We start from the raw sequence: 11,580 nt of genomic DNA on the forward strand, positions 1-11,580 counted from the left end.
ACCTTTGCCATTTCATCCTTTGTGTAAACATGTCCTTCCTCTTTGTCACCTCTTGGAATCAGTGTTGTGCTCATTGTCACACTTTCCAGTGAAGGAATTCCAGGGTCACAGTGCCACCAAGGCAGTGGGTCCCCAGGGCATGCAAACTACTGCTCAGAGAGTTGTGCAGCTTGGAGCTGATGGTCTTCCGGTGGGCACATGAAGTCCCCAGGGCAGAGGAGCATGTGATGCGGGAGCAGCCAGTGGGACCAAGAGCAGAACCAGTCTGTAGCTCAGAGGGTAAGACAGCAAGCAGAGGAGCAAACAAGGGGCTGTGCAGGGCGAGGCCTGTAACAACAGACCGCCACCTTGTTAGGAGACGGGGGAAGAAAGAGCAGGAGGCAGCATGGCCTCCTTCCGGCCAGGTTTGGGAATCCACTCAGGCAGGCACTGGTACCAGCACACCTGGGGCAAGTGTCGGGCGTCAGAAGCAGGTAGGGAGAGCTGCATGCCCGGGCAGGAGGGGCGCTGGTGACAGGGACCCAGCACTCCTGTTTCCTGAACTGCAACTGGAGTGCCCCATCTGAGGAGCATACAGCATGTAGCCAGTCACCAAAGCCAGGTGCCATGATGGGGACAAAGAGAATGCCTAAGGAGTACCACCCTCCCTGTGAGTAATATCCAAGAAAAAGAGATGGGAGGAGAGCAACCCAGGGTCCGAGGCTTTGGAAACAGCCAGGCTAAGGACAGAAGCAAAAAGGGCTTAAGAACTCAGGCTAGCTAGAGGCAGGGCAGGGGACGTGGAGAAGAGATGTGGAGGACGGAGAAGCAATCTGGACACACACCATCCTTTTACCAGGAGGAGGCGCTATGGCAGGGACCATGGGGGCTGCTGGACAGGAGTGTGGCCAGGCATGGCATGAAGGGGGAACCCAAGCAGGGAGGCCAGTCGGGAGAAGATGACAGCCTGGACAAGGGGGTGGAAGGGCAGAAGAATATGCAGGAAATCTAACCCAAATCCTAGAGCTGGGGCACCCAGACCTGTCACATCGTAGTGTGTGTAGCAGTGAAGTAAGATTTGTTTAGGGCCATGCACTTGTCCTTTGTACCCCTGCTGGGTTGAGATGGCTGCCCTCTTCAGAAGGGGCAGATGTTTTAGTCCACTTCTCAGCTAGCTGCTCTCTGACCCCTGCCAGACTCAGGGCAGCCTTGCCCAAATGTCATCCTCTAAGGCTTGATGGACAGGTTTCATCCTTAGATGGCAGGGCTCTTGCCTTCAGAAGCTCCCTCTTGTGAAGTCTTCCCACAGCACGTTAGCTTCTTCAAGGTGAAGGAGTGGCCTTAGTAAAAATAAATGAATAAACAAACCCCCAGCATTTCACGTTCGCTTGCGTTTCTACTTTGCCTTTGTGCACTTGGGAGACGCCATTCTAGATGAGAGCTGCCTTTGCTGTGTGGAGGAGTGTGCGGTTGTGTGTGGTTGTTGTGGCCCTTACCCGCTGTCTGCCCTCAGGGGCGAGGGCCTTGCTCAGCTGCTCCCTAGGATGAGAAGCTTCCCACTTGCTCCCTGCCACTTCTCCTCCAGGCCCCTACAGGCCCAGGACACAGGTAGGGGATGCCCAGAGAGAGGGCTGAGGAGCTTGCGCACTGGCGTCCCTGGCCTTCCTGGCTGGCAGCCGCCTGTCGCAGCACAGCCCCGCCGCAGACCTCCAGAGTTGTGGGGCCCCAGTGGTGGAGGGCTCCAGATGTTCAGCAGATGCCAGGCCTGGGACCGAGGCCCCGTCTCTGAGGGCTTGGCTTGCTGTTCTGGAAGGTGATCCTGGCCGACAGCCATTCCTGAGCCCCTATTTAGAGCAGTTGTCAGGCAGTTGCTGAGTTCCAGCTCCCCCCTCCCCAGCAGGGCTGAGTGATCTCATGCCTGTGCCATGCTGCCGTTGGGGGAGGAGGTGGCTTTTAACTGAGGGCAGGTGCCCAGAGCAGGGAGCAAGATCTAGGCAGGACAGTGTGCAGGACTGCATCCCTTCAGCGTGTCCTTGGGGCCTGGTCTGAGGCTCGGCTGCTGGTTTGTGCATGCAGCACTGCCCCTGAGAAGACTGGGCAGATCAGGAGAGAGTCCCGCCAACCGAGGGCACCCCCTCAGCCACCCTGTGCTTCCTCAGAGCCTGTTTGCCCACTTCAACCTCAGAACCAACTTTGACCTCTGGACCTTGCACCACCGGCCTATAATTTGTAAACTGTAAGGCTCTTAAATGCCCCAGAGATGCTGGGTTCTAAGCTTCTCCTGCCACGTCCCAGGTCCTAGGAAGGAAGTTGATGGTCGCCCCCTGCTGGCCACTATGTGAATTGACCAAAAAAGGGGAGCCTTTGCGGTCCCCAGATGAGAGCAAAGGCACCAACCCCCTCGTGTGCTTCCCAGCCCACTTCTGCATCCTGGGGTGCCTGACTCCCTTTTTCGCAGGGAATCTTGAATTCTGGCTGCCGGGGGCTTCGCCGTGCTTTGCCTGCCTGATCCCTGGCTCCGCTGAGACCACCTTCCAGCGCCCAGTGCTTGACCACCAGAGAGCCTGCCAGGCCCTGCACAGCCTGCCCGCCCGCCTGTGTGCACAGGCTGGCCTGTTCTCTCCGCTCCCCCTCCCACCTGCAGGCCTGAGGAGGATTTTAAGGACAGGCTGCGGGGAAATGGTCCTTGCAGCTTCCCCAGAGCACTAATGAGCCTTATCGGCACCCACGGAATTGGGACTTACTGCTGTGCCTTCTCCCTGTAGGTGACGGGGGTGTTTGGGGCTAATGCTTGATATCACCAGTCTGTTTTGGAGAGCATCCACAGGCTGCTCTCTTAATTCCCAGCCACAGAGGGAGGGTGACAGGGAGGAAAGACAGGACTGCAAAGGGAAATGGAAACCAAAGACACCAAGGGACCTGTCCAAGGTCAGTGTCTGCCTCCAGAGTTTTACCAGACTATTGTCAGTCAGCATTACTCGTTTCCTCTCTCCCACTCCCCGTCTCCCCGCCCTTCCCAACTCCCCACCATGGTACTGAGGATTGAACCCAGGGGTGCTCTACTCCTAGCCCCTTCTTTTATTTTGAGAAAGGGTCTCTCGAAGTTGTGGAGGTTGGCCTCCAACTTGGGATCCTTTCCTTGGCCTCCTGAGTAGCTGGGATTACATGCACGTGCTGCCACACCCAGGCCACATGTACGTGTTTCTATCCAGGCCTCAGGCTCCTTGTGGAACTGTGCCGCGGTCCAGGGAGGAAAAGTAGTAGCGTCACTGGAGAGGCAGATGCGCAGGGGTCTTTTGTCAATGTCTGGGGCCCCTGGCATAGCCCTTCCTACTCCCTGTCCCTTCCCTCCTATTCTTATCCTTATCCTTACTTGAGACCGTGATAGGTGAGGCAGGAACTGGAAGCAGGAGGCTGGCTTTGACCTATGGGGTGAGGCATGGGCCACCCAGCACAGCCCTGTTCCTGGTCCTTGCCCGCATGGCAGTCTTACCACAGCCCTGCTGTGGGGCCATGCTGCCACCTACCGGCCTTGCTCGTGAAATGCAGCCCAGAGTCAGCCCCGAGGTTGCAGGTGTCTTCACCCAAAGAGCAGACTGGGTGCCCACCAGATTCTGGGACTGCATGGGAAGGAAGTCTAGAACTGTGCCTGGCCTGTCACTGCAGTGTCTATTAAGTGGACAAGCACACAAATGACTGAGCACATGAAGTCTCTGGGTAGTGGTGCCTGACAGAGAGCAGACTGTAGGTTACAGGAGATGCTTCCAGCAGGAACCGCGGCTCCTCTTGGGAGGTCTAGGCAGGAGATCAAGCAAGAGGAGTCTCGTGGTTCTAGATCAGAAACTGGCCAAGGCAGATGGAGAGGAATTAGGCCTGGCCTTCAGCAAGATTTGGGAAGGGGCCAGGCAGGGAGGAGGACCACAGGGCATGTTGGCCTCTTGGGTGGCAGGTAGGAAGTGAGGAAAGCACAGCTTGTGTCTGAGGGAAGGCCACCGAAACACCCGTTCCCACTGTCCACCTTCGTGCAAGCCTGTGATCGGGTCTGGCATCAGCCCGATCTGCATTTGAGGAAGAGGACTGGGAGAGGTCTCTGGCTTGTTCAGGGTACCCCAGCAACAGTGCGAGAGGACGAGGATTCAAACCATGTCTCAGGAAACTTGGTGTCAGTGAAGGCGCTAGAGCGCACAGGTTGCAGCAGGCACTGAAGGGTTCAGGACATATCAGAGGCTGGGAGGTAAGCGGCCACTTGGAAAGCTGTGGCTGCAGCCCAGCGGTAGCAAAGAAGCAGCTCCTCCGTGTGCAGGTCTCCTGCAGTGGAAGGGCCAACTGAGACCTGACCTTGCAGTCACAGCTAAGCGGTGACTCCCCACTCCATTCCAAGGACCCCACGATGGAGGGGCCAGGCATGCCAGCTGGCAGAGCCCCCACCCTGGGCCCAGGGCTGCCCCACGCCCCATCTGTGGAGAGGGACCCTGCCTTTCATTCCAAGAGGGAGGCCAGGGGATAAGGCTGACCCCATAGCACTACCCTCTCCTCCAAGAAGGGGGCTCATCTCGGGCCTCTGGCTACTGCCAGCCTGTGGAACCTCCTCACTGACCCCTTCTGCCTTGTGGGAGAAACCTGGGGTTTGCCATCAGCCTGGGGGAAGGTAGGGAAGAGAGAGTCTCGCCTAAGCTGGGCAAGGCCCCAGCAGACCTCACCTCCACAAGGAAGCAGATGCTCTGGCACCGGAATCCACCTGAGCCACCTTCCTGGAAGGCTTCTATGCCAAGGGAAATGGGCACAGGCATGAGCTGGAGTGAGAGAGAACTTGGAGGATCCCACTGATGGGCGTGGGAGGTCTACACCAAGACCTGAAGGGCGCGGGAGAGCCAGCAGAGCAGCCCTGGCCTCAGGGCTCCCGTCCCCGGCCCTCCCCCCGCAGGCTCGTGGAGGAGTTCATGCTCTTGGCCAACATGGCCGTGGCCCACAAGCTCCACCGCGCCTTCCCCGAGCAGGCCCTGCTGCGCCGGCACCCTCCACCCCAGATGAAGATGCTCAACGACCTGGTGGAATTCTGCGACCAGATGGGGCTGTCCATGGACGCCAGCTCTGCTGGGGCCCTCAACGTAAGTGCTCAGCAGGCAGGGTAGCAGGAGGTCCTGCTGGGGGGAAAGGGGAGGAAGGCCAGGGGTGCAGTGGTCTCTGCTTCCACCATGATCCCTTCCCCTTAGGCAGGTCTCCCCCACAGTGGGGAGGGAGGCCTTGGCAAAAAAATCTGAGTCACAGAGACCCGGATGGCATGGGTCCCTCACCAGGACCCGGCCAAGGGAAGCCAATCAAGTATTAGCTGTGGGCCAGGGTCTTGGGGCCAGAACTGGGCTGGTCTTGGGCCAAAAGGCTTTCAGTATGGAAGCCTGGGATTATTGGAAGTCAAGGGCTATTCCTTATAGGAGGTGGTTTCAGGTGCTCCCTACCTGCAGCTAAGCATCTTGGGACTGAGGAACCCAGAGCTCTGGCTCTGACCCCATAGGAGGGAAACTTCTCACCCAAGCCCCAAGCCTGGGGGAGGCAGAGAGGTACCTTAGGTCAGAGCACTGGGCACCGGTCTGTCAGGCCAGCCAGCTAGACATGGCTAGTCTCAGGCCCAGGGTAGCCCACGAGTGATGGGCCACCTCTTCCTCACCCACCATGTAAGGTCTGGGCACATGCCAGCTTCTTCTTCCCAGAGCTGGTATCAGATGGTCACAACCAAGGGCCTAGAACCTCTCCCAAGCCCAACCACACTCACACAGGTGTCTGGGCTTCACTTCTAGAAAAGTCTGACCAAAATATTTGGAGATGACAAGTACTCGTTGGCCCGGAAGGAGGTGCTTACCAACATGTACTCCCGGCCCATGCAGGTAAGGAGGGACCTGGCCTCTGTCCCCACTCTCGGGAACACCCACAGCCCTGACTTGTGACCTCCATGAGCACACAACCACCAGTCTTCCTGCTGTGCTCTGGACACCAGCAGGCACAGGCCAGTTAGCACGAGGAACACCCCTTCAGGGAGGGAAGGATGCCCAGGCAGCAACTGGGACAGTTAAGAGCCAGTGCTGCATGTGCCGGACAGAGTGCTTTGGTGCCCAGGAGGTGCTACAGCCTGAGACTGGCTAAGGACCCCGGATGGGATAAAAGGTCTCAGCACCCACTGCTACTGAAGATGATCAGGAGAAGCACACTCGGCCTTGGCCTGGGCTGGTTGTCTGCAGGCAGGCGACTGACTGCCTTTGGGGTGGTCAGGTGGGCCGGCTCCTAGCAGCCTATCACTGCCCCCCAGGCTGTGCTTCAGCCTCTGTGGACCACACATCCTGGGAGCAGAGGCCATCCCAGTGACCTCTCAGACCAACAGGATCTGCAAACACTGTGGGCACCCATTCAGGGCCCAGCCCTGCCTCCGCAGTAACAGACCAGGTTCCTGGACCCAGCCACCCAGCAGATTCTGTCTGCTGGTCACAACTGATTGATTTCCTGACCCCTCGTAGCTCTGCTAGGAGTGGAGTCACTGGCCTGGCTGTCCTTCCCTGGCTCCCAGTCCCAAGTGTCTGTCCCCCACCAAGCTCCCAGCAGCACAAAGGAACTGTGCATGGTACCCGACTCCCACCAAGACATGGCAAGCCCTGGGCCATGCTCTGGTGGGCCCTGTTCCCTAACCCAGCCTCTGGAAACTGTCCACTCCAAGTTCAAGCCATCTGGAGCTCCATGACTGAAGCCCTCTCCAGAGTCACTAGAAAAAGACTAGATTCTCCTGACTTTGCCTGCTGGTGGCCTCAGAAGCCACCTCTACCCAGGGTTACAATGTCGGGGAGTGAAGAAGGATCTGCGGTGTTCCGTCCTCCCAATTCCATGAACCAGGACAGGGACTGGGAACAAGAAAGAGGGAATAGCACCAGCAGGCCCAAAACTGGGGAGAGTTGCTAGGTCCTAAGCGAATCGCTGACATAGGACACCACAGCCATCCCAGAGGTAACTGGTTGCTGTGGGAAAACCATGGTCCCCACCCATCCCACCCTATCCAGAGACACCTCCACCAGCAGGAGGGAGCCAGGACCCTTTGTCCTCCTCACCCCAGCTTGTCTGGGAAACTGGGGCCACCACTGAGAACAAAGGCCAGACATGGCTTGAATTGGAGGCTGCACCCACCTCCCCCGGCGACTTGCCCCGGACATAACCCGGAGCCCAGCAGGTGCTGGAAGGAAGCAGAGTTAAGGAGCCCAGCAGGTCACCGCCAGCTGTGCCCTGGATTCCAGGACCCTTGAGCACAGAGTAACCGGAGCCGGCTGTCCATTGGCCAAGTGCACAGGAGGGTGTGGGGGCAGGGGAGCCAGCACACGCAGCTGGGATGGGGCCCTCAGCAAGGACCTGGTCACATGCCCCCAGGCAGCCACAGGGGCTGTGTCCAGGCTCTGGTCAGGCTGTGTGGGGGCCCTAAGAAGGCTCCGGGGTCCTTCCTGCGCCCCCGTCCAAACGCTGCCTCTAGAACTTGGATCTGGGTCTTGGCCCCACGGAGGCTGGGGTAGCAGGCTAGAAAGCCGCCTCCTTGGCTGCCATGGGTGGAGCATTGTGGGGCACAGGGTGCCACGGTACAAGCGGCCACCTCAGCTGGGCAGGGATGGAGGCCAGAGCGGTTGAGGGGACCCACCCACAGGCCACAGAGCCCCTGCAGGCCTCATCTGGGAGATGGCAGCCTTGGGCTTTGTGTCCTCCAGCGGAGACTCGCAGCCCCTCAGCTTCTGCTTTTGCCTCCAAAAGACAGCTCTGCAGCCCGGGGCATCTTGGCTTCCCTGTCCCGCTTCGTCCTGAGTCAGAGGGGCAGCCCCATACACGTCCAGGGAAGGGACAGACCGGAAACCACCCCCCCTCCATCTTCCTGGCAGGGACTCAGCAGCCATGTGCCCTGAGGAGGCTGAGCTCCTGCCCACTGCCCTGGTGGCCCCAGGACCCCCATAGGAAGAGGCCACCCGGTGTCCAGAGGGGTCCCAACATCCCATTCCCACCAGAGGGGGAGCGGCCTGGGCAGCCCTGGGATGAAGCCGGCTTCCAGCAGGAGCGGGGCCTGGGCAGGCCCTGGTTCTGCCACCCTGGTGGCAGCCCTGGGGTCCTGTGCAGGACGGCCCCAGCGTGGCCTCCACGCCTCCAGTCTGTGAGCTGTGCGCGGCCAGGCGCTGCTGTCTGCTCCGGGCCCCGCCGACACTGAGACCCGCCCTCCCCAGATGGCGCTGTACTTCTGCTCCGGGGTGCTGCAGGACCAGGCGCAGTTCCGGCACTACGCCCTCAACGTGCCTCTCTACACTCACTTCACCTCTCCCATCCGCCGCTTCGCGGACGTCCTGGTGCACCGCCTGCTGGCCGCCGCTCTGGGTGAGGGCACAGCTGGGGGCCAGGGCAGGCCAGAGCACCAGTGGCTACCACCCAGAGTGAGCGCCGGTGCCCTGAGGCCGCACCGCTGTGACCGCGGAGGCCTGGCCAGACGGGCAGCCGAGTACAGGGGAGCCGGGGCCTGGGCGCGCTCTGCCCGGACTCTGGGGCTGCAGGGGGCGGCTCGGCTCTGGGGCCCGGGGCCCCCACCTCTGTGGGCCCGCAGTTCGTGCCTGAGCCCAGCCCCCTACCAGCACCCTGACCACCCTCTTCCCAGGCTACAGAGAGCAGCCGGAAGTGGAGCCGCATGCCCTGCAGAAGCAAGCTGACCACTGCAATGACCGCCGCATGGCGTCCAAGCGTGTGCAGGAGCTCAGCGCCAGCCTCTTCTTCGCCGTCCTGGTCAGGGTGAGTCCGCCAGCCTGACTGTCCTCCCCTCCCTCTGTCCCGCCTCCCTCTCCTGGCTGCCTCCTCCCAGGGGAGGCTGCCACGCTGGGACACTGTCCCCGCAGGAGAGTGGCCCTCTGGAGTCAGAAGCCATGGTCATGGGCGTCCTGAACCAAGCCTTCGACGTCCTGGTGCTGCGCTACGGGGTACAGAAGCGCATCTACTGCAACGTGAGTGGCCAGCTCGGGCAGGGAGGCAGGCGGCCCCTGGGACCGGCGCTGGGCCCGGCCTTTGCCCCTGCCTGTCTGCACTCCCACTGCCGGGGCTCGTCTGAATGTCCCTGGCCAGAGCAGCCCCGGTAGGCTCACGAGAGTGAAGTGAGAGCACAGGCTGGGGTTCCTGCTGTCCCCATCCACTCTGCAGGGACACGGGCTGTTGGGTCCCACTGTTCCCTCGCTCAGCTGTGCCACAGGTGACAGAGAGGCCAGATCTCTGGCTCCCAGCCCTCCTGATGGACCTCCTCAAGACGCCCAGCTAGGCCCAACTGGGATGGGACTTCAGGCCAAGGGTCAGGCTGGGCCCCTTCCCCAAGACCTGGGCACTCAGAGAACAAGCCCACCCTACCCGGCACAGGATGGCGTGGTATGCACGTCTGGAGATGTTTCTGCAGGAACATGGGAAGGAAAGGCCAGAGGATGATCCGTGGAGGACCGTCGCCCTGGCTCCCGCCCGGGCAACTGTTCGTCCACTGTCCTCCCCGCAGGGCCTTGGTGCCTGTCCTGATGCTAGCCGAGGGGCCAGGCTCTAGCCGGCCCTGTGCTGAGCACCTGGCTCCTGCCCTGGTTTGAGTCTCCTCACATCCAGAGTGCTAGGGGGAGCGCAGGGTCTGGCGCATGGCGTGGAATAGACACAGCGTTAATAAAACAGAGTAGAACAGGCGAGCGTGAGCAGAGTCCAGCTGGAAGCAATCAGGGCGCTTGTGCCCAAGTTCACTGAGCAGGATGGAAGTTCAGGCCTAGGTCAGCTCTGCAGTCTGCCCTCAGCCCGTGCTGTCAGAGCCAGCGCCAGCAGGGGGCGCAGCCCACAGCAGTGCGCTCAGCTGGGCGCTCCTGCCCCACCCCTCCTCGCCTTGGTCACCCTCAGGTGCTGAGTCAACCAAAGGTGAACTGGCAGGGCCTCCCTGAGGCTGACTGAAGCAAGAGGCCAGGGTTGGGGTGACCCCTGTCTTAGGGCAAAGCCCAGCAGTGGGGTGGGTGGCAGGGCAGGGAGCGCACTCAGGTCCGGTCAGGCGGGTCAGGACAAAGGGCCACGTCCAAGCAACGGGGCCTTCAGGATCAAGGGTCGGGAGGGGGCACCCAGAGCCCAAGCCTGAGGTGCTGGCATGTGCACCCCCAGGCACTGGCCCTGCGGTCCTACCACTTCCAGAAAGTGGGCAAGAAACCTGAGCTCACGCTCCTCTGGGAGCCGGAGGACCCGGAACAGGAGCCAGCGCGGCAGGTCAGAACCCCACCCCACGCCGCGGTGAGCCCTCTCCTGCCTCCTGGGAGTTCCTCTGTGCCCCATCTGCCCCCTGCCCTGCCCAGGAGGGGCTTCTTCTGGACCCCCACGTGGGGATGCCCACTCTGGGCAGCTCTGTGTCCCTCTGAAGCAGGAATTCTGAACTTGCGGGTCCTTTGAGAACCTGATGGAGGCTGGGGACCTCACACGCACATTTGTGTAGAGCGGTTGCCACTCCAGAGGCCGCCCGGCCCAGCTCGTTTGACCCTGGCCCTCCTGAGCCCTCCCCGGGCATCACCGAGGTGCACGGTGCCGCCCGGCTCCTTGGTTCTCCCCAGACCCGGGCCAGGACCTTGAGTAGCTTTGTTTACAGGGGGCAGCAGGGGCTTCGCAGAGCTGAGGGCGTGGGCCTCACGGTAGGCAGGATGCACGGTGACGGAGCTGGGTGCTGGTCACGGGCCCTCCCCTGTCACCCCCTCACTGGACTTGGCCACAGGTCATCACCGTCTTCAGCCTGGTGGAGGTGGTCCTGCAGGCAGAGGCTGCCGTCCTCAAATACAGCGCCATCCTGAAGCAGCCGGGCCCTGAGGGATCCCTGGCCCCGGAGATCGAGGACGAGGACAAGGAGCAGGAGCAGGAGCAGGAGGAGCAGGAGGAGGAGGAGTCCCATGGTGCCCTGGAGGACTGAGTGCCAGCCCTGAGCCTGGCCGGAGCCCGCCCCACCCCGCTGGCTTTTAGGAATAGGACCTTTTGACACCAAAGGGAATTTTTAATTTGGTTTTTAACATCTCAGGGGTCTGTTTTTATTTTTTCAGTTTATTTTATTTTTGCAGCTCAGTTTTTAAATGATGAACTGGAGGGGAGAGGGCGAGGCTGGGTGGAAGGCTGAGGCCTGGACAGCACTTCCTCAGGCAGAGAGGGATCAGCCCTCCTAAGAGGCCAGCCCGCTTCTACCAGGCCACCCACTGCCCTCCCCTGCCCAGGAAATGGGGGGTTTCAGCAAATCAGTGTCATGGAATAAAATCAAGTGTGCAGTGCTGCGTGGCGTGCGAGGTCTGTGGAGTAGCTGGCAGCGGGCGTCCTGTGCGCCGGGGCAAGAGCGGGACTCGGGATCCACCCCCACAGCTGAGCTGGGGCCGCCCGCTCTGGAACCCCCTGACCCTCCTGGATGATTCAGGGCTGGCCGCCCGGCAGGCGGAGCCAGCGCCTCCTTCTGGCTGAGGAGAAGCATGATTAGAACACGCAACAGCGAGCCACCCGGCCCCGCCACGTTGCCCCCACCACTTCCTCCCTGCCTTGGGCCCGGTGTCGCCTAGGGGACTTGGTCCTGTGCCACGC

General features: G+C 61.0%; 1 protein-coding gene across 3 annotated transcripts in view; it reads left to right on the forward strand.

Annotated features, from left to right (window-relative positions):
- Positions 1 to 11,282, forward strand: part of DIS3L2 (DIS3 like 3'-5' exoribonuclease 2) — a 362,072-nt gene extending 350,790 nt beyond the window's left edge. For all 3 annotated transcript variants that reach the window (XM_079134845.1, XM_079134843.1, XM_079134844.1), the window contains 7 exons: positions 4,904 to 5,087; positions 5,775 to 5,861; positions 8,214 to 8,361; positions 8,636 to 8,766; positions 8,871 to 8,975; positions 10,141 to 10,242; positions 10,739 to 11,282. In XM_079134845.1, the coding sequence (XP_078990971.1) occupies positions 4,904 to 5,087; positions 5,775 to 5,861; positions 8,214 to 8,361; positions 8,636 to 8,766; positions 8,871 to 8,975; positions 10,141 to 10,242; positions 10,739 to 10,930 (949 nt within the window). In that variant the 3' untranslated portion in view covers positions 10,931 to 11,282. The remainder of the gene's footprint in view (positions 1 to 4,903; positions 5,088 to 5,774; positions 5,862 to 8,213; positions 8,362 to 8,635; positions 8,767 to 8,870; positions 8,976 to 10,140; positions 10,243 to 10,738) is intronic.
- Positions 11,283 to 11,580: the final 298 nt, after the last annotated feature.

The sequence above is a fragment of the Sciurus vulgaris genome (genome assembly GCF_902686455.1).
Source record: "Sciurus vulgaris genome assembly, chromosome: 3".
Classification (NCBI taxonomy): domain Eukaryota; kingdom Metazoa; phylum Chordata; class Mammalia; order Rodentia; family Sciuridae; genus Sciurus; species Sciurus vulgaris.